Source organism: Lepisma saccharinum, chromosome 21 (genome assembly GCF_977018435.1).
Source record: "Lepisma saccharinum chromosome 21, izLepSacc3.1, whole genome shotgun sequence".
In the NCBI taxonomy this organism is placed as follows: domain Eukaryota; kingdom Metazoa; phylum Arthropoda; class Insecta; order Zygentoma; family Lepismatidae; genus Lepisma; species Lepisma saccharinum.
Window position 1 is genome coordinate 61,363,829 of NC_139249.1, and position 26,846 is coordinate 61,390,674.

General features: G+C 40.7%; 2 protein-coding genes across 2 annotated transcripts in view; both read left to right on the forward strand.

Annotated features, from left to right (window-relative positions):
* The window catches only part of LOC146004211 (MORN repeat-containing protein 4 homolog), a 139,339-nt gene that overhangs the window by 73,719 nt on the left and 38,774 nt on the right, over positions 1-26,846 (forward strand). Inside the window, exons 3-4 of the mRNA XM_083142881.1 lie at positions 14,273-14,482; positions 18,700-18,809. Coding sequence (XP_082999007.1) covers positions 14,273-14,482; positions 18,700-18,809 — 320 coding nt within the window. The remainder of the gene's footprint in view (positions 1-14,272; positions 14,483-18,699; positions 18,810-26,846) is intronic.
* Positions 24,417-25,403, forward strand: LOC146004020 (high mobility group protein B3-like). Its single transcript, XM_083142589.1, has one exon. The coding sequence runs from the start codon at positions 24,453-24,455 to the stop codon at positions 25,020-25,022; it is 570 nt and encodes a 189-aa protein (XP_082998715.1). The 5' UTR covers positions 24,417-24,452; the 3' UTR covers positions 25,023-25,403.

Below are 26,846 nucleotides of genomic sequence, written 5' to 3' on the forward strand. Positions count from 1 at the left end.
CCAAGGAACGGAATTTACAAATTCTACATTCCAGAAATTTTTAAAAAATGAACATGTACAATTCTCGACAGCAACAAATTATCCTGGGAAAGCGAGTGTAGTGGAACGTTTCAACAGAACATTAAAAGAACGGATGTGGAAATATTTCACCTCAAAACAGACAAGACGCTATGTAGATATTTTACCGCAACTTCTCCAAGGTTACAATACAGCAATCCACAGTTCCATAGGAATGGCCCCTCGAGATGTCAACGAGACAAATGTTTACATTGTGTGGAAACGTCTTAACAAACCTGACAAACATGTCTCGCAACCGTCTTCAGATCTTAATGTAGGTGATATTGTACGAATTTCTGTCGTCAAAGGACATTTCGAGAAAGGATACGAACAATCGTGGTCACGAGAACTTTTCAAAATCCATGCCCTTGTTCAGCGAACACCTGTACCTGTATACATATTAGACGATTTAAATGAAGAACCTGTAAAAGGCACATTTTACAAACACGAACTGCAGAAAGTTTATTCGGATCCTGAAGAAGAGTATAAAATTGATAAGATTTTGAACACCCGGGGAAAAGGAAAAAATTTGGAATACCTGGTTCGTTGGCTCGGATATCCACCTAGTTTCGATTCATGGATCAAGGCATCTTCCGTAAAACAGTTATCGGGAAAATAATTTCCAAAACATATTTATATCAAAATATGACGTTACTGCGATCCAGTGAGTCCTCTGTGTTCGGCGAGAATGGACGATAATTTCTACGTTTACCTCCTATCATCTGCATCGGAGGAATATTTTCCAGACAACACACTCACCCATTTCACCGTAAAACTTGCTAAACGGATCGATCTGTCTCCAGAATTGTGGGAAGTCGGATTGGCAGAACTACATTATTCAACTCTATACGATAATGTTTTGGAAACTGATTCTGGAATGTTAACTCTTCCTGTTCGGACATATGCAAGTGCTGAGGACCTGATCTCTACCATCATCGAATCTCTCCCCGACGACCTGGAAATAAGGAGATCCGTTCTCGAGAAATTCTGGCATTTTTTGACGGAACCGCAATGGGGAACATTTGGATCTACTGTTTGTGCGGATAACACACTCTATATTAACGAACAACCATTTTATTTTCCTGCAACAACATATACGATAGAGGATCTGATTTATTTCCTGAAAACAGACCCTGCTAATGTAGCTGTTCCTACTCATCTCAGGTTTTTCTTCAAACAGGCCGTGTACAAACATCTATCCGTGATAGGGGTTCCGAAACCTGAACCTGACGATGCTCCAACAAATACCGTTACACCCATAAACGAAACTGATGACTATGCTAAATTTCGATATGACATATTGAAATCTATTTATTCTACGCACGCACAGTCCAATAGCGTTGTGGATAAAAACCCATATATATTCATTTACTCCGATCTGGTGAAACAACAATTGGTCGGGGGAGAAATGGTACGTCTCTTGCGTCTTACCCGAAAACAGTGTTCGGACAGAAATACGTCTTGCACAGTACCCGTAGCCCATCAATCATTCGACCCGATTCATTATGTTCCTCTGGATAAAGCCTCTTTCGAAACAATAGAAATCGCGTTGTACGATAGAAAAGGAAATTTCTTACCTTTGAGAACTGGGTCCGTACCCACAATCGCTGTTTTACATTTTCGTAGAAAAGCAAAATCCTTTTAAAAAACAGTAGACCGCTATTTCTCTCAGTCTTTGTCGAAAAGCGAATGAATCACCATGAATTCGCAGACCGAATATTATAGTAACCAAATCCGTGGAGGAATTGGGCCCATCTACCGTTCAACTAGAAATCAAAAAGGGAGAGGATTAGGATCACTTTTCGCAGGACTGTTTAGAATGGTGAAACCTCTACTCTGGAGTGGTGCAAAGACAATCGGAAGAGAAGCTTTAAAAACAGGAGCTAACATTATCACCGACATTGCAACAACCCAACAAACTCCGAAAACTATTGTTCGACAACGGGTACGTGAAGCGGGTCAAAATCTTCAAAGTAAAGCACAACGGAAAATCGACTCTCTGGTAGGTTCCGGTTTAAGAACAAAACCTGCAACAAGAATTGCTCAGTTGATGTTAAAACGTTCAGCCACCCGTATTAGAACATCTACGATCCGTAAAAAACGAGCATCCAAAAAACGAAGAAAAACATCCGCAAAATCTAGGAGAACACGTAAAAGAAAAATCAAACAGAAGGTCTCAGGGAAAGATATTTTTGGATAATGATGGAGGATAACATGTGCATGATCTCGCAGTTTGTCATACCGGGAGCAGAAACCGATTTTCTCGATCTTCCATCTGCCTATCTCCGTCTGCAAACGCAAATGGTTAAACAGGATGGAAGTCCCATGAGTGCTTCCGAAACCGAAAAGACCCTCACAAAAAACTGCGGGGTCGTGAATTATCTTCTCCATTCACTTTTTTCCCAATATACAGCGACTCTCAACAGCATTGCTCTAACAGCCACCGATAAAAATTATTACGCATATAGCACAACGGAAAATCGACTCTCTGGTAGGTTCTGGTATAAGAACGAAACCTGCAACAAGAATTGCTCAGTTGATGTTAAAACGTTCAGCCACCCGTATTAGAACATCTACGATCCGTAAAAAACGAGCATCCAAAAACGAAGGAAAACATCCACAACACGTAAAAGAAAAATTAAACAGAAGGTCTCAGGGAAAGATATTTTTGGATAATGATGGAGGAGAACATGTGCATGATCTCGCAGTTCGACCTCTTCCGGAAAAAACCTATTCAGCAAAATGTGGAAAAAACGTACACAGCCACCTACAAACCTATCGCTTCCATCGATAATCAAAATATAATTCAGTTTGTCATACCGGGGGCAGGAACTGATTTTCTCGATCTTTCATCTGCCTATCTCCGTCTGCAAACGCAAATGGTTAAACAGGATGGAAGTCCCATGAGTGCTTCCGAAACCGAAAATGCCCTCACAAAAAACTGCGGGGTCGTGAATTATCTTCTCCATTCACTCTTTTCCCAATGTACAGTGACTCTCAACGGCATTGCTGTAACAACCGCCGATAACAATTACGCATATAAAGCAATCTTCGAAGCAGCCATCAATTACGGAAGCGATGCCGCAAACACGCATCTCACGAATGCCCTATGGTATTTGGACACACCTGAACATCAAGATGAAATCACTGCCGACAACACAGGTTTCACCACAAGGAAAAAATTTTTCCAGTATGTTCCGACGACAGGCAATCCTACGGAAGTGACAGCCGTGGTCGACCTTATGGGAAAACTTCACATAGATTTCTTCCACCAGTCTAAATACCTGATCAACGGTGTTGAAGTACGCATAGATCTAGCTAGATCACGTGACGCTTTTTACATCTGGGGAGACCAGACATCACCTACAGTCAGAATAAAAATTTTAAAGGCTGTTCTTGAAATAAATCACATCATTCCTACTCCCACCACCAGTTTGGCCATAGACAGAGCACTCACTTACGCTCCTGCTCATTATCCGTTCACCAGAAGCGTGATCAAAGCTTATTCTTACGTCGCCGGAACGCAGCAGATTTCGATCGATAATGCTTTTCAAGGTCCTTTTCCGAATGTTGTTCTTTTTGCTATGGTATCCACCGCCAGCTTTCTCGGAGACAGTAAGAAAAATCCGTTCGACTTTAGAAGTTTTAACCTATCTTCTTTCCATCTTGTGAAAAATGGAGAACTCATACCTTCCGAACCTTTACGGATCACCACAGGAGGAAACAGCGGATTGATAACACGTGCCTATCAAACTCTATTTTCCGGTACAGGCATTCACCACGCCAATTACGGACACCAGATCACACGGAAAATGTTCGAGAACGGATTCTTTTTTCTGATTTACGACATAACGCCTGACTCTTCAGGAAACGACACGCACACCAGTCTCCAGGAACAAGGCATCATCGGAGCCGAGATGCAATTTTCTCCCCCGCTGTCGGAAAATATAACATGCCTTTTGTATGCTGAATTTGAATCTGCAGTGGATATACCTAAAGATAGAAGTGTCATCCTCCATCAGTGAGACAGAATTTTCCATAAATATGTCTGCCTGTGTTTCTGACTCACAGTGTTATCGAAACAGCTCTTATGTAAACATTATACTGCTTGTGATGGAAAAACCCACCAAAGTGATAACCAGTACTATTAAGCATAGTAGTGTTTCTTCGAAAGTGACAACTTCGAAACCTGTGAAGATACAATCGTTTCCCGAACTACTTGACAACAGCCCTGGAAGCATAGAAATGACCAAAGACAGACGCATTATTATACATTATTGAAAACATAAGCAGCATGAACACGTCGCAGATCAGACAGATTCTATCTCGTAACTGTTCCACCAGAAACATTTTTTACGGTGTTTACCCGAGAGATCTTTTACCTCGGACGTTTCCTACCCCGGCCTTGATCATCGCAAACACTGACAAGTCCGGCTCCCGGGGTTCACACTGGGTGGCCTTCTATTTCGACAAAAACAATGTGGCCGAATATTTCGATTCATACGGATTTCATCCTTTCTATCAAGAATTCGTAAATTTCCTGAACAGTCATTCCTCGGTCTGGACTTACAACAACATTCCCTTACAGGGGATATTGGCCACAACATGCGGTCATTACTGTTGCGTGTATGCTTATTACAAAGCACGTCACGTTACAACCAAGGATTTCATCCACACATTTCCACCAGGTATCAGTAAAGATGGATATATCCTGCACCGTTTTCGTCAGATCTTCAAATGTTTACCACATTCCAAGTGTTCCAGAGGGGAACAAACGTGTTGTTCTATCCACACCATGCAGGCTCGCGTCATGAAGAAATCTATTTAAAATGTGTGCTGCCGTATCTTTCTCTCAGTGCCATCGAGACAGTTCTAGTGAACACACCATGGAACCTACTGCGGCTTCTATAATGGAGAAAAACGACAAACTTGTGACACGCATGACCCATAAGGATGATGTTTCCAAACGTAAACCTCGCAAACGTGTGCAACCTATTAAATTAGAAACCGTTACTATCAAGAACGAGACGGCTGACGAGGGAATGGATGTGACTACGGACTGTGATTTCATAAAGAGACGTAGGGAAATTGGTTTTTCCACAGACAAAATCGAGTGTCCTAAACTACATGACGTAGATGCATGTTTAGATCTCTATCTTGCAAACACATATTTTCTGAACAAGGAAAAAAACAAGTACGTAGCCATAGGATTCGAAAAGGAATCCCCTTTCAATTTGGTGTGGGAGTTTTCGCAACAGGGGAGATCACCCGTACGCATCGATTCTAAACAGATTAGAGAACTGTGTGCTTTAATATCTGACTTACTGAATTACGTCGACACTGGTCGACGATTCAATTATTTGGTTACTGGAAATATCACCGTTAGCGGTGTAAATTTTTTCGGGAAACGTTGCATCTCGATGTATCAACATCATTCACCGGATGCTTTTATTTTCACACCCTCTGAACTACATTTATTTTTGTGTAATCTTTTCAGACCTCTGCAAAAATTAATGAACGAACGTTATCATAAATTACAACCTGAAATGGAGGCTTTTGTATATTGTATAAAAAAGAATATGGTTTCAGAAAAAAAAGAAGTACCCGATGTATTGAACTATTTTTATGTACTTTGGTACAACGAACTGATGATTGAAATATATCTTGAGAACAATCTTGGACACACATTGGTATTGTAAATAAAATCTGTTATATATTTGCTGTTTTAAACTATCCATTGTATTTCATATTGTAAATAAGTCATTGTTACTTTTATGTATTGTGTAAAATTACCATTATCGATGTCCATATGTAAATATATTTCACATTGTGATCGAATCATATTGTTAACCTATATCTACAATTATAAATAAAACATTTGTAAATGTTCAAAAAATCTTTTATTTCTCGTACTTATTACAATAGAAACTGTACATCTTCCAGACATTTTCAACTGCACAATTTTTTTTCACGTTCTCACATTTACTATGTTCTCTGCATTTTCCTGTAGTCTTTTTCACACTATCCAATTTTGGACATTCAAGTTCTTCGATGTTGCGCACAGATATTTTACCCATACGTTTTTCTCCAAGTAATTTTTCCAACCATTTTATTTTCTCCATACCTTTGACGTACACTTCCTGATTCACAAGCATAAAATATAAAACGTCTCCTAATTTCTCATACGGTAGCCACCCATCTCCCCAGTTCAGACCGTGTTTGTTGGTACGGAGCCAGTAATTCACCCGGCGATACTTTTCACTCAACAAGTGAAAACCATATGGAGATTTCACTAAACAGTCAAATGCGCTGTCGAAAGGAAATTTTAAAATCCCCACTTCTTTCCACACAAATTCTCCTCCTGCTCCGCGAAGACCTTGAACGTCCAAAAAACAAGCTTCCATTTTGTTCAACAGGTGAAAACAGTTAAGGTATCTTCAATGCTGCCCCGGCATACGGCACACTTGTCCAATTGGGAAGCACAGAATCCGCAGGAAACAAAATGTCGACACGGAAGAATTACGACACTGCATGGATTCTCAAAACATATTTTGCACACTGTCACGGAATCCACACTAGGTTTATCGGATGTTTTCTCAACAGTCTCTATACTGTCACAATACTTGCAGCTCTTGGAGTTACGATGTAACGCCGCAACACTCTGTATGAAAGGACACTGGGGTATCAACATGTAATGTCCTAGAATAGGACAATCTTTGGATGTCCAATCGCAAAGTCCGTACGAACAATGAAAACACAATACCCTGTCGCTAAAGCCTGAATAGTAAAATCCTGCAGTCACTAATTCTTCCGGAGTCTGGCATAATCCTATAGGCCACTTTCTGTATGTTCTGTATCTCGAATTCACTGATAGGTAATCGATAACATACGGCTCGGTGCGAGTCCAGCAATTGTGGTGAGTAAACACTCTCATACGAGGTAAAAACGAATTAAATCGGGTTCTGTAGGTGACAGGGTCCTTGGCATCGGGTATGAAGGTTCAGCCAGAATATTCTCAAAATCAGATACTGTAGGTGACGGGGTCCTTGGTATCGGCGATAAAGGTTCAGCCAGAATATCCTCAGGATCGTCGGGGAACAGCCGTCTGCGAAAATCGAAACCTTCGGGAGGAACCACAGGGAAACAAGGATGACCTTCTAAGTTAAGTAACAATGGACGATCACAGCCAGAACACCACACGGAATTTCTGTCTGCCAACAAAGAAAGCCACTCTTTCACTCTCTTCTTCAAAGCTTCACCCAACTCTTCCTTCCTGCGACGTAGTTTGCAGATACACCGGTGACTCGGAAATCCTGTTCTCTCGTCACCTCTTCTTTTCCTCTCTTCTATCTCCTTCAAAGTCTCGCAGCGACGGTGAATTCTTTTTCCTGAGCCGTTGACCACGTGACATCCACACCAGGGAGATTCAGGTATCGCTACATACATAAACGGGAAATAACTCAGCAACCGATCCAGGGTCGTTCGATCGCTGTCCAGATCGCCGCAAGACCGAACAAGTTCCCAGAACTCTTCGTAGCTGATCTCGTAGAAATTCACACCATTATCAGACAAACGTGTACCGCTTACATCCATCCTCACATGATACTATTATCCTCCATCCTTTCTATTTATACCTTTTTCCCTCCTACGTCACCATTTCCGTTAAACAAACTTAAAACTACAAGGCTACGCCCAAAACATGTTCGGGCATGTTCACACAGAAAACCGTTACACCACCCAGAAATTGCAAATTCATCCAAACCTACGCCCAAAACATGTTCGGACATGTTCTATTCAGACAGAAAACCGTTAAACCCATTTCCAGGAATCTCAGACTCATCAACGGTCTCAAACGGGAAACGCCCCCCAAAAATAGCCACCCATCTCATCAACAACCGGAAACCCATATCAATCACTCATTAACAACACATCAACGCCATCTGTTTTCAAACACCGGAAACACGTACTCCAATTTATATATGACGTCACACGCCAAAATAACGTAACAAAAACAAAATGGCGTCACAGAAATTAAAACAATTCATAATAATAATATTATAATATTTAAATTAATAATAATTTAATAATATAATCTGGTCACGTGACTTCCATTTTGTGACGTCACAAACAGTCACGTGACTCCCAGAAATTGCAAATTCATCCAAACCTACGCCCAAAACATGTTCGGACATGTTCTATTCAGACAGAAAAACCGTTACACCCATTTCCAGGAATCTCAGACTTATCAACGGTCTCAAACGGGAAACGCCCCCCAAAAATAGCCACCTAATCTCATCAACACCGGAAACCCTTATCAAGTCCTCATTAACAACAAAAAACACTTCCCGCCAAACTTATCAAAGCCCCCGAAAACGCCCCCCGGAAACACTTATCACTCTCCTCATTCACAACAGGAAATCCATATCATTAAGCCCCGCCCACTTTTTCCCAACAACCAATCAAAACGCTCAAAACCCCCACCCTTGCTTGCCCACACTGCTTGGTCATCAATTGATCTTTGATCGATCTTTTCCAATCAATTGATTTATCGGACTCTACGCGGGTGCATAACTACTGTTTTCTACCCGCTGGCTGCGACATTTGTTCACCAGATGACGTAATGCGCTGGAAGGGACGAAAGTCGTCCGCCGGATGAGCCAACCTACTACTCTTAGAACCATGGTGCGGGGGGCGGGGGGGCAGAATCGAAAATGTTTCCATTGTACACAAATAGTGTCCACAGCTAAATAACTGTTACATTTGAGAGAATATAGCTCTCACGCTTACCAATCCGAATACCAAGGGGACTCCCCGATGGGGCAGTGGTAGCGTCGTCGCCTTGTAATCAAGGGGTCCCGGGTTCTATTCCCGGTAGAGGCACATTGTGGTTCGGATCTCACATTAAACTGTAGGTCCAGTCCAGATTAACCTTACTGTGCATATAAAGTGGTCTTAAAAAGCCAACTCAATCAATCAAACCGATTACGAAGTTATCACTTGTTTTGCTGCAAACTAGATAAATGTTCTTTCCCATCCAGCTGTTGATGCAATTTCCAATAACATAAATCTTAATAAAGTGAAAGGCAAATTTGAACGTTTCAAACATTGCAAGCAGCTGCTGAAGTGTTGTTATTTTGAGTTTCCTTCCTGTCTCGAAGCTTGCCATAACTTTAGGCATCAGGTTTAATTCAGACTCTAAACTGTCCATATCACAAAAGTAGTGGGGGCGAAAGATTGCAGCTTTTCGTAGTTAAAAAAAATCGGCACTTTCTGAACTGAAACGGCTAACTCCAATTAATACATCACTATCCTTAGTAAAGCTTTCCTTTAATTTAGAAATTAGGTGATCAAGAACTGGACAATAGACCCTAACTTTAATGTCCTTTTCACATGTAGCTCCTTTGCTTTCATATCCTGGAACCGAAATGGGCTACTATGACAGTACTGCAGAAATGACTTTTAACCACGGAAATATTAATTAATTAATATGTAGGCCTACGCTTAGGCCTACGAGCATTACAATTGCTCAAGCGTACTGTTTTTTGCACCTTATTGCTTATTGCAGCATTTAGTTGCTTGGATTTGTATTCACATCCACTACATGCACAGAGGCTAATCGGGACGAAATCCACAGCTTGTAGAGGAATTCGAACCAGGGTTGTTAAAGTTGAAGGTACCCATAAATTGTAATAGGTTCTATTGGGTTCCCCTGCAGGACCAGAACCTTTTTTCTCGCACAATTTAAAGTCGGTCCAAGATCGAATTGTTTCATTGAAAAAAAGATTGCTGGACCGTATTTAAATTGATCCGGTAAAAGAGTTCCTGGATCGTATTTAAATTGATTCGGAAAAAAGTTTCCTGGACCGAATTTAAATTGAGACCGAGAAAGGTTCCTGGACGGTATTTAAATTGATCTGGAAAAAAAGGTTCCTTGACCGTATTAAATTTGATCTGGAGAAAAGGTTCCTGGACTGAATTGAGATACTTTACAGATAAAAAGGTTCTTTACGGTCCAGAACCCATCCACGCTTGCTGATTTTCTCTCCTGGACCGGTATTGAACTTATTTAAAGAGTAACTTTTCCATAAAGTCGGCGCCCATGATCCTCCCGAGTCGCCCATTTCTGAACTTCTTGCAATAATGCAAAAAAGTTGATGGTATTCATAAAATGTCTTGTAAGAACGTCGTACGTGACATTGCACTGTACAAATTGCTTTCAGATTGCAACGAAGTGACATCCAAACATAATTATTTTTGTCGTTTAACAAAAATGAGAGGCCATTTCATTGTTTAGCTCTGTTTCAAGTAAAGAACTTCACGACACATGCTGGAAAACGTGATGGTGGAGAGGGTAACAGGATTTTCTGCATTTGTATGGATTCGTTGCCCCATCGGGGTAAGCAGGACAGAGAGAGAGGGAGAGAATACGTAGCAGATAACAAGCAGCGAGTCATGGCTGGGCAAGGTAAGTTTTATGCAGCTGAATAGTGATTTATCCACACATCCCTAACACCCCAATATCAACATCCTTAATGTTTTTCAGAAATGTCCAATTTATGGTCATTTTGGCTCTAAATTTACACTTTCACTTACACCCTCCCCTTAAATACGAACACCCATCAGATGGAATATTTAGGATAAACCGTACTGACGAATATACAAAAAAAATAATGAAATCGACATTTATTTTTAGAAACAAATATGTAAACAATCGAAAGCGATAGTATAATTATTTGTACGTACACAAATTAATTGATCGTTCTCAGATTCTAGGACTGTCCAATGTTAGGCCTTTTTAAATCAGGTATTGGTATACATTGATATGCCTATTGGTATACACAGGGCCGGATTAACCTATGGGAAACTGGGGCAATTGCCCCGGGGCTCCCACCAAAAGGAAGCTGTGAAGGGCCTCCACCAGAAAAAAATTTTAACCACCTGGCTGTGCTTGTGAAAAATTACATAAGAAACTGTATTTTAAAAATTAAAAGAAACTTCAATATTGTCTTATGTCTACACTCTTCTGGATCCAATTGTAGCACAGCTCTCTCCGTGCCATACATCGAAATTGGTCAAAAACTTCATTCGCGATAATAAAATACGTGTCCTAGATTGGCCCGAAAATTCCCCAGATATAAATTTCGTAGAGAATTTATGGGGTACAGTGAAGAGCAGTGTGGGAATGACTGACTGCTCAACAATAGAACGTCTCATATCCACTGTTGCTAAGGTGTGGTTTCATGATGATAAAGTGATGCTATTGTGTTCAAAACTTATTGAATCCTTGCCCAAGCACGTTCAACAAGCCCTGCAGGCTAGAGGTGGTCATGTCTTATACTAAAAATAGCATAGATATACTGTTAATTCGGTTTCTTCATTAAATTTCTTAAATTCTGAAAATGAGTTCTTTTTCATGCTTGTCCCAATTAATTTGCACAATACTGTATAACTGAGTATGAGTGGGAAATGAGGACATCGAATTTGTTAGACACTGTTTATCCACTCATCCACTGAATATTATTATTTTTATAGTCATCACCATCGTCATTATACAATTATATTCGTTTCAGCTTAAGATATACGTAATTATAAGTACAAAATACGGGGTTTTCACATGATCTTGGCCTCTGATTTTTGCGTATAAAACTCAAACTATTTGTCAAAATGTGATGAAATTTGATGCGGACATACTTTGGTGTATGAGAAGCATGGTGACGTCACAGCAAGTGGTCGCCATTAGCATCAATGCATGCCTGCACACGCTTCTCCATGTTACAGAAGGTAGCCACCAACACATCAGGAGTCACAGCGTCCATTTCCCGCCGAATGCTGTCTTGCAGTTTCATGATAGACCGTGGCTTGTTGCGATAGACTTTTCTTTTCAGCATGTCCCATGGGCAGAAATCACTGACTCATACTGTCATGCTTTGTTACTGTACTGTAATCACGAACCACTTTAGTGTAAGCACGAACTTTGAACCGAACCCGAACAAACACGAACCACTATCAGGTGCGTCACAACAGCAGGGCCAAGAACTCAGATTGAAAGCACACGTCCGTATGATTGGCATTTAAAGTCAGAACCACCCAGACGCACGCGCATGTCCACGCAAGGACTATAGAGACTGTGGCACCATCTCCAATGACCTCACCATGCTTCGCATGCACCAAGGTATGTCCGTAGCAAATCTCATTCCATTTTGTTCAATGGTTTGATTTTTATAAGCGGAAATCAGGGGCCGAGAGCGAGTGAATCACCCTGTATATAGCTCTGCCTTATTCCAGACCGTAAACCGCAGTAGTCCTCATTTTTAATTTTATTAAAAAAAAATTACATTCAACTAAAATTAAATACGTAGAACATGCATTGTCACAGTATACTTTTGGAGAAATAATGTGTTAGACGACTCTTTTCAAGGCAAAATTAAACAACAAAACAATACAGAATCGCTCACCGTGACACACCTGTCACTCTAATTAAATCATTGCCTGAATTATAAAACGGTCAGGATAAGTGCCTACAGTCGGAGCTACTAAGAATAAACCTAGGAGGATTTGTTTTCAAGCAACTGCAATGACGTGACATAGTACTACGGTGATTCAGAATATACACATATATTAAAACACAGATAAATAAACAGTACATCATGCCCTCTTTCACTCTCTCGTTCATTCATACACACATTCCATTGCATATTGGGACAATATTACAATTACAAATGTTAAATTAATTAATACTTTGAAGAGACTCGTGTCATTTCTTGGCTACATTGCCTATTACAATTTACTGTTTAGGGTTTTAAGTGTAATGCGATTAATTGTTCTTTGTGCGAACCCTTTTAACGTTTCTGGAGGTACATATATATTTCAATGAACTATTGTTTGGCTGTTAACATATACTTTGGTCTATAACATTGATTTTGTCCGCCGGAATAAGGATGTCTAGTTATGCCATAGCACTGAGTTAAGTTATGCAATGATTTACGCAGATTCGCGGTAGATTGGTGTCATCTCTCTCTCACACACATGGTTGTTCTTACCTTCGCTGCATTCCCTCTGACCTGGGTAGGGTGAAAGTGATCCTACAGTTTTAGAAGGTATCCACACTCCAGTGTTGCAGTCACGGTTATCCTGGTCGGCGAAAGTGGATCACTCAACAGTTCGATATGGCATCATCGGATACTGGCCTACACGTCCACTTCGTTGGCACGTCCATGACGGTACTCGTACACTGTCGATTCCATACGAAAACTAGCGCAGTTGTAGGTTAGTCCTTCGCTGTCAATCGTACGTAGAGATACAAGGCTTAGGCGTTGAGACGAACATACGTAATGAGCCATTCGCGGTTTCACATGGACACAAATGGATATTACATGTTATTAACTTTGGTATTGACTGTTATGCACTTCGGTATTAACTTTGCTATCAATTGTTATTAACTTCTACTAACTTAAGGCGTTGTTCCGGACGATTGACACAGGTGGACGTGTCTGGTGTTATTCTCACATAACCACACGTATGTACACGGATGCGTTGACGGCGAGGGGATCGACCCCCTGGATCTACTTTGCTCTACTCCATGGCTTTAAACAATCACTCGTTTTAAAAAGACAAGTTCAGATCACGGGTCTGATCGCGATTCGGAGCTAGGTCGCGCGTAGCTCACACTCCGGTGTCGATTCTTGGCAAAACTGTCCTGGCTATACTCAAACATCTCTTTTATCCTAGATTTGAACGTGGTGACGCTCTAGCCTCTGTGTTTAGGTGTCTATTTATTGTTTTTGGTGATTTAGGCTCGCTCTTCCGCTATTGTATCTTGCACGTCCAGCGAGGGCTCTCTCAGCGGGATGCCTCCTTTCATTTTATAGTGTTGGATTTTTAATAATGTATTACTCCCGTAGTTCGGATCTGATTATGCTGAAATTCTGGAATCTTTACTTTCATGATGTGGTCTTTCGCTGGTTAAAATCTCATCCAATTCGGTCCAGTAGTTTAGAAGTTCCTCTTTTCCTGTTATTCTCCATATGAATGCATGTAAAATTAGGATTCGGGCGAAAACGGTGGTTGAGCAAGCTCGCTTTGGCTAAATCATTTGCTAGACTTCTTTATTCGCGACGGATTTTAATATTTATATTGTAATTAATTCTTAATAACGGGCAATTAGATCAATTACCTTTTACTCAAGATTTGACCGTTATAAATTGTCAAATTCCAGCAGACGTTTCCTTTTGCTTGTTCCAGGGGTTGTGAAATTTGGATCCTTCACCCACAAGGACGGCACACGCTACATCGGAGATTGGAATTCCAAAGGGCAGAAGCACGGAATGGGCCACCTGACGCTCCCCGACTGCACTCGCTACGACGGAGGGTTCCAGGGGGGCCTCTTTGAGGGACTGGGCGTCCTAAGATTTCCCGATGGCGCTAAGTAAGTAGTAACTTGCAGACAGATTACTGATTAATCTGTGATCACTGGGGTAAGTAGGACTTTTTTCTCGGGAAAGGCTGGAATTGTAAAGGTGGATACACTCTATTCTCCCGAACCTGTGGAGATGGCCTCGCATAGCGCCAGAGAAGGTTAGGTATACGAGTGGGCAGAGCGAAGCAGTACACCCTGCTGCGAAAGCTGGTAACTGCATGCAGCCGCTTTCCCCTCCTCCCCGAAATCCCATTTCCTCTCACGTGTTCATTGGTGAAGCCGTCTTGCGTCACTACTTGCGCAGAGCCTTTAGTCTTCTTCGCTTCCTAGGGTCTCCCCAATGGCACAGTGGTAGCGTCGTCACATTGTAATCAAGGGATCCTGGGTTAGATACCCGGTGGAGGAACATAGTGGTTCGGATCCCACTTTAAACTGTAGGTCCAGTCCCGATAAGCCTTACTGTGCATAAAGTGGACTTAAAACGCCAACTCAAACAAACACACTCCTTCGCTTCCTCCAGAGATACCCGAGACATAGTATAGTATACAACATAGCTGGTTTGTAGAAGAGATGAATACACAATAAGATATCTCGTATTTTTAGAAATTTCCTTCTCAAAAATAGCAATCGGGAGTCATTTTAAAGGGGGGTTTGCATTTGCCACTTTGGTTTACCCCCGAGTTCTTCATCGAAGCAAGGACCTCCAAGGACGAGAACATCCAACGAGCGTCAGGTAAACGAACATTCCTTATGTCTTTTCTCACCCTGCCTGTTCAGTCAAAGGTAGTGTTTTTTAATAGATGTCAGTGTGTTCTTATTTCATGGGACAAGTCCCCTTGGAGTTTGAGTGCCGACGTAGCTCTCCAGAGCTTTCTCTTACAACGTTCCTATTGCTGATCTACATAAATTTTCAACATTGAGTTAGTGCCTGTATACCTTAAGAAGAATAAGTCTTTGAGTTCCACGTGCAGTCACTTATGAGCCCCTGCGAAGGCCTTTCCACCCATCTGCCTGCGAACTTTCTCACTAAACTTGCAGGCGTAGTGAGCATGCACAGAGATATTGAATTTTCATTTGCAGAGAAATTTCTGTAATTTTTAGGCTAACAGAGGGCAAGTGCACACACTGGTGCAAGTGTGTAGAGGAGGCGCCATCTTCAAAATAGCAAAAATGGCGTTTTGAATCTCACTTGATAAGTGTTGCAGCTTGAGGTCGTTTGGTAAATAACAGTTGATGCCTCATATAAGCTGAATACAGTCCGCCCTACAATTTTTATTTGTCTTTTAAGGATTTCACTTTTAAACTTGCAAAATATTATAATTTATTTATCACTACTATTTATCATCAAACCAAAGGTGATAGCGGTGGATCGGTTGATTCTTTTGTGACATTTTGTTTTCTAACGTTGTTCTTCTACCTCTGTGTTAAAAGCGACATTAGGGATGAGCGGATGATTAAAAATAGTAAAGAAATCACACAAATATCCACACATTTCCTTTAATTCAAACCCAGGACCTCAGGATTTGTAGGTCAGCCTCGTTTCCATTCCCAAAACGTTGATATTTTTGTGTACCTTTCATCACTTTATATATCAGTAGAGGCATGCATATTTCGTTTTTGACGAAGTGAAATAACACATTTTAATATTAATTTTTCATGTTTCTGAAATGTGTGAGGTGTATGTTCCTGCCCTGTTTTGTCACGAAATGAACTGCAAAATGTAAAATAGACTCTTACGAAATTTATAGTTTATTTACCGACGTGACACTTTCTAAAGTCAGAATTATCCTGTGAGTTATGCAATTCACGGAAAATTCATTCATTCTGCTGTAAATATTTGAGCAACAAAAATGGACCGCTTTATACAGGAATACACTTAATATTCTGGTAAGGACATATACGTGCAATTAGAAGGAATATGTATATTTTGTGTAATAAATGCAGTTTTTAAATCAAATTTTGTATTATATAGTAAAACCTCGTTAATCCGGACCCCGATAAGCCGGACTTCGCTTAATCCGGACAGGCAAAAGGAAAGAAGAAAGCAAAATGCAGGGTTTTAAATGTGGCTAGAAGTCAACAAGGGAACTTCCCAAAGAAAAGGCAGTCAACCACTGATGAAATTCTGTTTCCCGCAGACTTTGTACTGTACTGTATAGTGTATTTAGGCCTATGCCCTTTAAATACACCGTAATAAAGATGTTTTGTTGCTAGAAACGGAGTTTTAATGCACTTTCTACTGTTCTTTTAGGTTATTTCAGTTAATCAGGACTTTCGTTAAACCGGTCAACTTATCCCCCCATTAGTCCGGATTAACGAGGTTTTACTGTATTTACATTTTTAAAACCAAAATGACATTTTATGTACCACCTTTTCACCACGATAACACCAACATTTTATATTATTTGCCACTTTTGAACCCGAAATTGACTGTTTTCGTACTGAAATTTTGCTTTTTTATTTACCAAAAATATGTGCCTCTATTAATGAGGCATGTCAGAGGTTTCTTGTTAGATTTTAGTGTCCTGAGTTCTTGAAAGGAGTCCAATTCGGGTAGTGTTGTAACAAGACACCGACTGGTGAAGTGGAGGTTCTTTGAAATTGCCTTCCAAAATACCTAGCTTTAGAGTGCGCATGTAAAACATAGACAGTACAGTTGATCACTGTAGATTTGTAAAGTAGTGGCCTGGAGATGGTAAAGGTACCTCTGTGCGGACAGACCAGGGTTCGATTCCCAGTGCGGGGGAGCTAATGTTTCAGGCCTTGTCCCCACATAAAGCGGCTCCGGGACTCACCCAGCCTCAAATAAATGTGTATCTGAGAACAACCCTGTGGGGGTAAAGGCAGCAGAAGCGTGGTGCTGATCACACCAACTATAAAATGGCCCTACCGCCACATACCCTAAATGTGCCTTCATGGCACGGTGCTATATGAAGGGGGAGCTTTACTTTTGCCTTACCCCTGTGCGTGTGCACACATGACATTGGGGTGATGTGGAGGAATAGAGCTCCACATATTCTTCATCTCGGCCACCACCTTTACACCCCAGGGTTGCCACCAGGTACCCATTTGTACTAGACTGGGTGGGCTTCAGAGCCGCGCAGAAACAGGGAAATGGCTGGTACATATTACCTGCCCTGGCCTTCCGCGTGATAGTTACTAGCCAGATGCTCTACCAACTTTTATTATTTTTGTTAAAGGAAAGCCACTAAGCAGAAGCTTCCCCCATCACACTTCATTCACATTTTACTCAATTCTCTGTTCATTTCTTTCAAGACAGACAATCCAAACATCCAAGTCCGAACCGGGATTCTGGCGTCGTAGCACGCTGTGGTAATCACTCTGCCACGGAGGTCGACCGCTGACCTGCCGCGGCTCGCCTGGGTACTCTGCAATAATAATACTTATATGTAACATTTGCACTGTTATGACATGTTATGTTAGATTTGTAGTAAAACAAACGCTAAACCTCATTCGGCCATTTAGGGCTTTTGAATTATTTATAATTCTCTGATGGTCGAGCCTTGTGGTTAGCTGGGAATGCTCCTATGGTGCAGCGTGGTAACAATGAGACAGCTGGGAAATGATTTACGAAAATTTTGCTAACCTGGGGGGTTACTCCAATGGAGCATATTTTGGTGCATTGTCGTCTGCTGAAAGAATTTGGCACACGAGGATATACTAGCCTTTTGGGTTGAGAGTGTTTCTTAGGTTGACTTGACTTTCGTCCTGTGTCAAAAATTAACTTTCAAAAATGTTTTTCGTTTTGAAGAAAAAAGATTTTGCTCAATCCAGGCATCTGACCCCGTAGTCTACACAATAATGAATGTTCTAGAAGAACTGACAAGATCCACTTTATCAGAATTCAGAATACTGGTGGAGTTCTTCAAAACGAAACACTATTCTGCCAGATGTTTGTAACAAATGCCTACACTACAGGCCAGTGTGAACATGTAGTCAATTGTATAAATAACACACCAAAAAGTATTCGATACCCGGTGGAGGCACATACTGGATCGGATTCCTCTTTAAACTTTAAGTTTAGTCTCGAGTAGCCTATCTGTGCATAAAAGTGGATTTAAAACAAACCACAATAGACCAAAAAGTGAAAGTATTTGAATATACTGTGCTTAGGAATTAAGAAATTAGGAAAATATAAGAAAAGTGTAGATAAGACCACAGAATTATATTTTTCTCTTTGAGGCAAATTTATATTTTTCTCGCAGATACGAAGGAGAGTTCATGCAGGGTTGGTTCCACGGTCATGGGATTTTCTGGAGAGCCGATGGGATGAAGTTTGAAGGAGAGTTTCGTGGTGGAAGAGTCTGGGGACTTGGTAAGTAGGAATTGAACGATCTTTTACAGGGAGGGGCAAGGAAGATATTATTATTTACAAAATTAATGTTTCACCTTCCAAACGCTGTTTGAATTTTAAATACTCTCGATCCTGTGATAACCCTCTACTGGTTGAGCATTTAATTACCTGTCTTCCATAACTATATACATGTATATTAGAGCCTGGTAGCTCAGTTTGTTGTCGACCTTCTGTGCAGAGTGGTGAGTGCAGGGCGCTACGTCCCGGTTCGGACATGGGATGTTTGTGTTCGTCTGTCTTGAACGAAAAAGAGAATTGAGATTAATTGATGTTGAGTTTGATGTGTGGGAAAGGCTGCGGCTTACGGGTCTTCCTTTTAATAAAAAAAATATATATTTAAAAAAAAGAGTTGGTATAGCATCTGGCTACCACGTGGAAGACCCGTGTTCGAATCGCCGGGGCATGTGATCTATCTGCAACAGGAATTTTCAAGCCATTTTCCTGTTTCTCCGCAGCTCTGAGACTAACACAGCCCCGTAAATAGGCATGGAGAGAGAGAGAGAGGAGGGGGGAGAGAAATAGTACTTTTTAATTTTTTCTCGCATAGACTACTCTTACAATCAAATTCGTAACAAGAAAAACTCTCTTCCAGGCACATTACTTTGTAACGCTCTCTCTTGTTTGCATCAAATTGCCGTTTCTTCTTCAAGATTTGCACCAAATCTGGGTACACTTAGTAGGATACACTCTGCTTCAATTCACAACTACAACTCTTGCACTGTTAGTGTATGTCCGTTCGCCCCGTCCTTATCTGTACAGGGCTTGTAGAGAGTGTTCCGTGTTTTGTATTAGGCTGTATTACTTGCATGTACAATACAAAGTGTCTGTATATGAAGCAAAGGAATTTCCAATGTTCTGAGCGACAAGAAAAATTAATAGAAATTATTTCATCATTATTTGCTTTTAAATGTAGTACGTATCATCCATAATCTACCTTTTAAACCTCATTTTCATGTGTGTATTTATACACAAAAAAATCAATTTCTTAACATTTATTTTCTTCATCTTCTTCATCATCTTCTGCTTCATCTCTCTCTGTCTGTGTATATGCACAATTCTGCGTGTGTGTGTGTGTGTGTGTGTCTACGGCGGCGCCAGGATCAATCATCTAGGGGTGTTGAGAGGGTGCGGTATGAAATTTGGTGCGATTTTGAAAAAAATGGAAAAATGAGACATGCATGTACGCTTTAGCCACTACACCAAATACCAATGAACTATCAGTGGTCTTGTATGAAAATATGCCAATGAAACTAAAAGTTACTAGTGACTTTTGTTCATTTTTCTTGCTTGCTGTCACCACGAAAACAACATATACAGGGAAGTAAATTCCTGTAGTATACAATAAAAGTGGTCTTTCTTCAGTACGCTCAGTATGACGAAATGGTTTTTTACAAGTCATATTGTAACACGACACTGTAAAGTTTATAATTGTTTGCGGTTGATTGATTGATTTGGTGTTTTAAGTCCACTTTATGCACAGTAGGGCTAATCGGGACTGGACCTACAGTTTAGAGTGAGATCCGAACCACTATGTGCCTCCACCGGGTATCGAACCCTTGATTACAAGGCAACGACGGTTGAATTAACAAAACGTTATGGTAACTAAACGAAAAAAATGAAGCATTTAGTAAATTTAGTAATTTTAAACATGTTCTTTGGCAACCATAACGAAATGTACATTAATTAAAGAGCATTTTACTAGTGAAAAATAATCGCCGGTTTAAACAAATTTTTCGTTGCCATAAACTATTTGTGTGTGCGTGTGGTTATTCCAACCCTTTACTCTGTGAGAGTTACAGGAATTTTCGGATGAGAATAGCTTGTCAAAAAAAAGGGGTGCGGAAAAAAATTAAGGGATGCGCAAGCACCACCTTGGCGCCGCCCCTGGTGTGTGTCGTTACTGAGGATTTTTCGAAACGGACATATTATATTTGTGCTCTACTGCTCGGGATATATGCATAACACGCAGTTCGGGGTCCAGATCCCATACCACTAGTGTTTTCTTAATAGTCGTAGGAAAACACTTCATACATAGGAATGTGGATAGAGAAAGATTTACTCTTTCCACCTTTCCACATATTTTCCCCCAATTTTCAAACTGCTGTGTGCTGTATTCAAGGATCGGTGGATCGTGTTGCCTATCTTCGCAAAACGTGTAGGTCAGTATCCTACCGCTGAGAATCAGGAAAAAAAGTCCGGAAGAGCAGACGAGGTGTGGAAATTGTAATGCTGTTCACACAACCGACTACCGTGGCTGCAGTGTTTACAACTAAACGTAGTTGGTGAAATGCACTGTGCAAATTTTATATTCCGCCCCATCACGTAAATACTTAGCCGTTCTACAGCATGTGCTAAGGCCGCATACACACTGACAAACACTATATTCACAGCAGCATGCAAATGAAACTTAAGTGCTTTTTCCGATCATTTTTGATACCCTTGCGTAGGCTACATTTTCTGAGCGATGGCAATATCTCGGATAACTAGAACGGTATGCCCAGGGGATTTATTATTACAATCCTTATTCTCTTCTTGAGGAGAAACTTTTATTCGACACACTAGATGGCGAATTTTGGGCACAACTAGTTTTCTTTATTTTTCACATTTCATAACACGAATATTCTTCAATTTTTCAATGAAATTTTACGTACCTCGTTCGAAAAAAATATGGAAATTTACTGGAAATTTTGTTTGTGAAGTTTACGTTGTGTTATCTTTCATTTATTATTTTTAATAATAAATGATAATTAATAATTTGATAATTAAGTTCTGACTTCGTTCATTCATTTTCGACTAGATCTTTCGAGCGAATTCATATTTTGGTTATTTTGCTGGAATGCTAATTTACAGAATTTTATTTATGTTATCGACTATCAAAATTAAAATCTCTTATTGCTAAATTGATGAGAATGATATCAATATCCAAGGAGTGGATCGACTGATCATTTCGACACTCCCTTCCCGACTTCCATGTATATTTTAACAAGTGGGAGGTAACACTTTACACGAAAGCATTTTCCTTAACATTTTCCTTAACATTTATGACATGACCAAAATGCTAACATGTAAAGTGAAAAATCTTATCGCTTACTTCATGGCATTTCTCAAGAATAGAACAGGCCTTATCTCCAGGAAGGTATCAACTCAGGGGAAGCCCCGGCACCTACCGACCTGTTGTGTGAGATGAGTCAAGGCAAGAGCTTATAAAACCTTTTCCTGCTCCCCCCCCAAATAGACAATAGTTAGGCTGGAGAGTTCATGTGAACTGACCGATCTCTAACCGTAGCCCAAGGATAGAACTCGTCCTATTTCCGTAGCATTTTTCGTAACATAACCAATCAGAGGCGATATCTACGTCACGAGTGCAGGTGTAATGGCGACCGCGTGAGATATATACAAGGCATCACTTCACAATTTTAAAACACGATAACTATTCAACGGAGAGGAATAATGTTTCCTATTAAACGGTATTAGGTACAAATCAATGGCACTGCTTAAATACATACTTTATAACGTATATAGTACACGTACGGAAGAATATTTTAGTTGTTTCAATTGCCAACACCGTGCACTCACCATAGATGGCGTAACTCGACGTGCGTTTCTTGCTGTATATATTGTACTTACATTGTAATAGCAAAAGCTAACCTAAATGTTACATGAAATGCTTCGGTGTAAAGTACTATCTGCTGTAAGATTTTTGGAAGCATTTACATAGCATTTATGGTAGTAGAAATGCTAAAGGAAATGCTTCCATGTAACGTGAGCCTAAGTATGAACGGCTGAAGAAAAACATATGGAATGTAAAATACTGCGAGGGCAGAGGTCCTCATTTGTTACCTGGAAAGGGAAGCAAACCTTGTATCTTTAAGAACAACTGGAATTCCAGCTGCCCCTGCCATGCTCGCTAGTAACGAGAGAAAACACAAACGTATGCTAAAACGTCGTCATGATGAACGTCCGACACAATCGCAGACTAATCTTAGCCTGGGACTCCGCGACAAGGCAGAGCGACTATTAATTTATTGGGAGTCCCTTGCGTGGAAATTGTCTGCTCGAAATAGTTGCATCCCCTTCCCTCACTCAGCCACTGTGTGCATATGGCTTCTAGGAAACTTCTCTCCCGGTTTCTGCACACGACATCATTTCAGGCGCATTTTCGAGCATAACCAAACTATCCGATTGCCTCTGGGCACTTCAAAGTTGCATTTTAAACACATCCTGCTGGACGTATGCAGACTCCTTTGGTGCCTTGGTGCATAAGAAAGGCTAAAAGTTTTATTTACGATTATAATAAATAAATGAATACATTTGTAAATTTACTAAATCCGCGTGCGTATAGCACCGTGCTATGAAGTCACATTTTTTAGGGGATGTGGGGGTAGGACCCCACACTATATCGATCGCGGCCATTTTGGAGGTTATGTGATCAGCACCACGCTCTGGCCGTCTTGCACCCAGGTGCAATTGATTTGAGGCTGGGTGAGCCCCAGAGCCGCTTTATGCGGGTACAAGGCCATAAAAATCTCACCTTTGATCAACCACACCGGTAATCCAACCTGTGTCTCCCGCGTGGAAGTCAGACGCCAGGAAGTGCCATAACAATAGTCATCGTTATTATTACACTTGTTCTCGTTGAAGACAGTAATTCACTAACTAAAATAACTTGCTTTGGAAATGTAATTATGGCTAATCCGTGATTGCTGCTCGACAATAATAACATGTTCCTTTCAGCTGTTATCTCATGTTATTTTCAGAGATTGCTGTCTTAACGTAGCAGGAGGAAGTGTTTGTGCAAGTTTTGTGATTCTTACACAAATCGTGCGTTCACAGGAGCGATGTCCCCCATTTTCCAGCTGGGAGTCTTTCCCAAAGTGCCAAGGTGAAACAACTGAAAAACAGTACGTGTTACCACTCCCTTTAAAAAGGGGTAGCAGAAGGAACAAAATACCCATCCACCCTTCATATTTCCAGTACGAATTGCCTCCCCGATGGCATAGTGGTAACTTCGTTGCCTTGTAAACAAGGAGTTCTTGGTTCGCCACCCGGTTGAGACACGTAGTGGTTCGGATCGCACTTTAAACAGCATATCCTGTTTCAATTAGCCTTTCTGCGCATAAAGTGGACTTAAATGCAGTGAAAAATAAAATAGTATAACTACATGTGAAGATCAAAGGGTAACGTAGGAAGCAGTTCGTGAAAATCGCTTGGTGCTGACCGAACAATAAGGATTCAAAGGTAGTGACGTTGCTGCAGTAAAACATTTAGTGATTATAAACAGAAAAATGCATGCAAATGAAATCCAGAGTACGTCAGGGGGATAAGAAGTAGTCTTTTTAGAAGGTAGTCAAGTGCAACCTCAATTCCACATATTGCACTCCAGGACTACATTGTTGCAGACTAAAGGGGCTATGGCGTTTCAACTACAGCCAGTTTGTAGTTTAGCACATGTTCTATTTTCCTTTCGCGTCTAGATTCGTACACCATTTGCCAGTCGAATAGTATTGTTACGTTATTCGAAACTTTGTTGGTAACGCCATTGCATTGTTATTCCTGTCACTAGGAAACTAGAATTGACTCGTTTTGACGCCTGAGAAAGAAAACATGTCCGTCACAAGAAGCCAAGAAGCTCGAAGTTCGAGCCCCGTGCAGGGCAAAGAAGTTGAAGGGAGGCCCCGCTATTCGCAGCCCTTCGTCATCTTCCGTGAGGAGGTGAGGAAACAGATGGCCGGGCAGGACATCGACCCCATAGCTGGTATCTCGAGGGTTGCCAGCGAGCGGTGGAAGGCCATGACAGAGGACCAGAAGAAACCCTACTTGGACTTGGCAGCTGAAGTCAGGGCCGAAAAGATAGAAGCCAAGAAAGCTCTAACCAACGATCACAATCTTCGAAGTTCGGGTCCCGCGCAAGGCAAAAAAGTTGAAGGAAAGCCCCGCTATTCGCAACCCTTCGTCATCTTCCGTGAGGAAGTGAGGGAGCAGATGGCCGGGCAGGACGTCGACCCCATAGCTGGTATCTCGAGGGCGGCCAGTGAGCGGTGGAAGGCCATGACAGAGGACCAGAAGAAGCCCTACATCGACTTGGCCGCTGAAGTCAGGGCCGAAAACAAAGAAGCCAAGAAAGCTCCAACCCACGATCACAATCTTCGAAGCAGAGGTCCTTCACCTGTGTAAGAAGATGTTTCCAGCGACCACAGCCCTTCTAACAGTGACAGTTTCCAGGTTTCAAGTATTAAAATCCGAAGTGTGTGTCTTCCAAAACTGTTGAAACCTACTGAAAAACTTAATAGAAAATTCCCTCAAAATGTACTTTGTGTTTAGCCAGCAATTTGTCCAATCATTTTGTCGTCCACCTCATTTCAACTTCCTGTATGTCTGCATGAGAACATTTGCATGTGAACTTGAGGAGAAATCTTGGAAATCCACGATCCACTTTTACGACCAATTGATGCAAGGAAAATCGTGTAGTAATTTGACTGTTGAAACAAATCTACTTGTAAATAACGAATGTTGAAATTTTCTTCTTGTCCAAATAAATGAAGTAATTTCATTCAATGTAATAGCTTCATCATTATACCTCTTTCTAATACAAACTACAGCTACATGAATAGCCGAATTGCATAATGACTATCTATTCTTTATGTGTATACAAGGCCATCTATGTCCTAAGTACTGGTCAAATTATAAAAAATAAGGAAATACATGGATATAATACCAGACCAAAGCAGACTTTCACAGAAAAACATTGAAACTAAAAAAAACTTAGTCAGTTCCATCAAATTGAGGTATAGTATTTTACAATAAATTACGAAACAACATAAGGTTAATCCCTCAGAAAAATAATCAAATCAAAGCTACAAAAAGGTATTCAACTGGTAGAGCTCTATACATGGAACAAGAATAAAATATAATACTTGAGTATTTCTTACTTCAAATATATGTATGATAACTTTCTATTTTATTTTATTATTACTATTTTTACTAACTTGTGAAACTGTAAGATAATTTAATGTATTTCTAACATATGTAATTGCTAGAAATGTTAAAACATTGTAATAGTTAGTGTGTTGTTACATGTAATTGTAAATTATTTGACCTGTTCACAGTGATAGAATTGGGCCGGTATGGATTTATAGTTAAGTATATAATTTTGGAATGCAAAATGTTTTGGAAATTAATCTCCTTTGCCAGAAAATGTCGGTTGACATGCGGAAATAAATATTATGCCACGAAACTCAATAGAACATACAATTGAATAACCTACTAAATTATATAAAAGCAGAAAATATGATAAGCTTAAAAAATAAATTGAAAAAACTATTGTTAAATCAGGAATATTATAGCGTTACTGAATACTTAAATTCTAAATTATAGAAATTTAATTTTGTAATTATTTTTTTGTCTGAACTGTACTGAACCCTGCAAATACTAATGTATATGATCTATATTGAGTAATAAATTCTAAATTCTAAATTCTACAAAAGGTATCATAGCGAAGCAGCTAAATTAGTTGGGTTTCTTACCGTATGTAAAGACTATAGCTCCTGTCCAGTCTTACGGCGAGCGGCCTACATGCTGGCAAGGGAAGTGGGGACCGGGGGAAGCGACCAATTCAGCGCGATGAGAAACACACATCTTGTAGAACGTGGTGCGCGCAGCACCTCCTCCCGCGAAGACGTAACTCTCGGCTCCACCGCTGTTGTCTGGATGGTCTGCGGCGTATTCCCTGATACCCTCTTCCCTTGCCAGCATGTAGGCCGCCTGCCGTAAAACCAGACAAGAGCTAAAATGACATTGTGAATTCCGTATATAGTGTCGTCGTAACTTACTGTTCTCTATAACTCGGGGGCCTCCCCGATGGCGCAGTGGTAGCGTCGTTGCCTTGTAATCAAGGGGTCCCGGGTTCGATATCCGGTGGAGGCACATAGTGGTTCGGATCCCACTTTAAACTGTAGGTCCAGTCCCGATTAGCCTTACTGTGTATAAAGTGGACTTAAA

What these genes read in the sequence shown, in the direction of transcription:
- LOC146004020 (XM_083142589.1), top strand. Translation starts at nt 24,453, where the DNA reads ATGTCCGTCACAAGAAGCCAAGAAGCTCGAAGTTCGAGCCCCGTGCAG.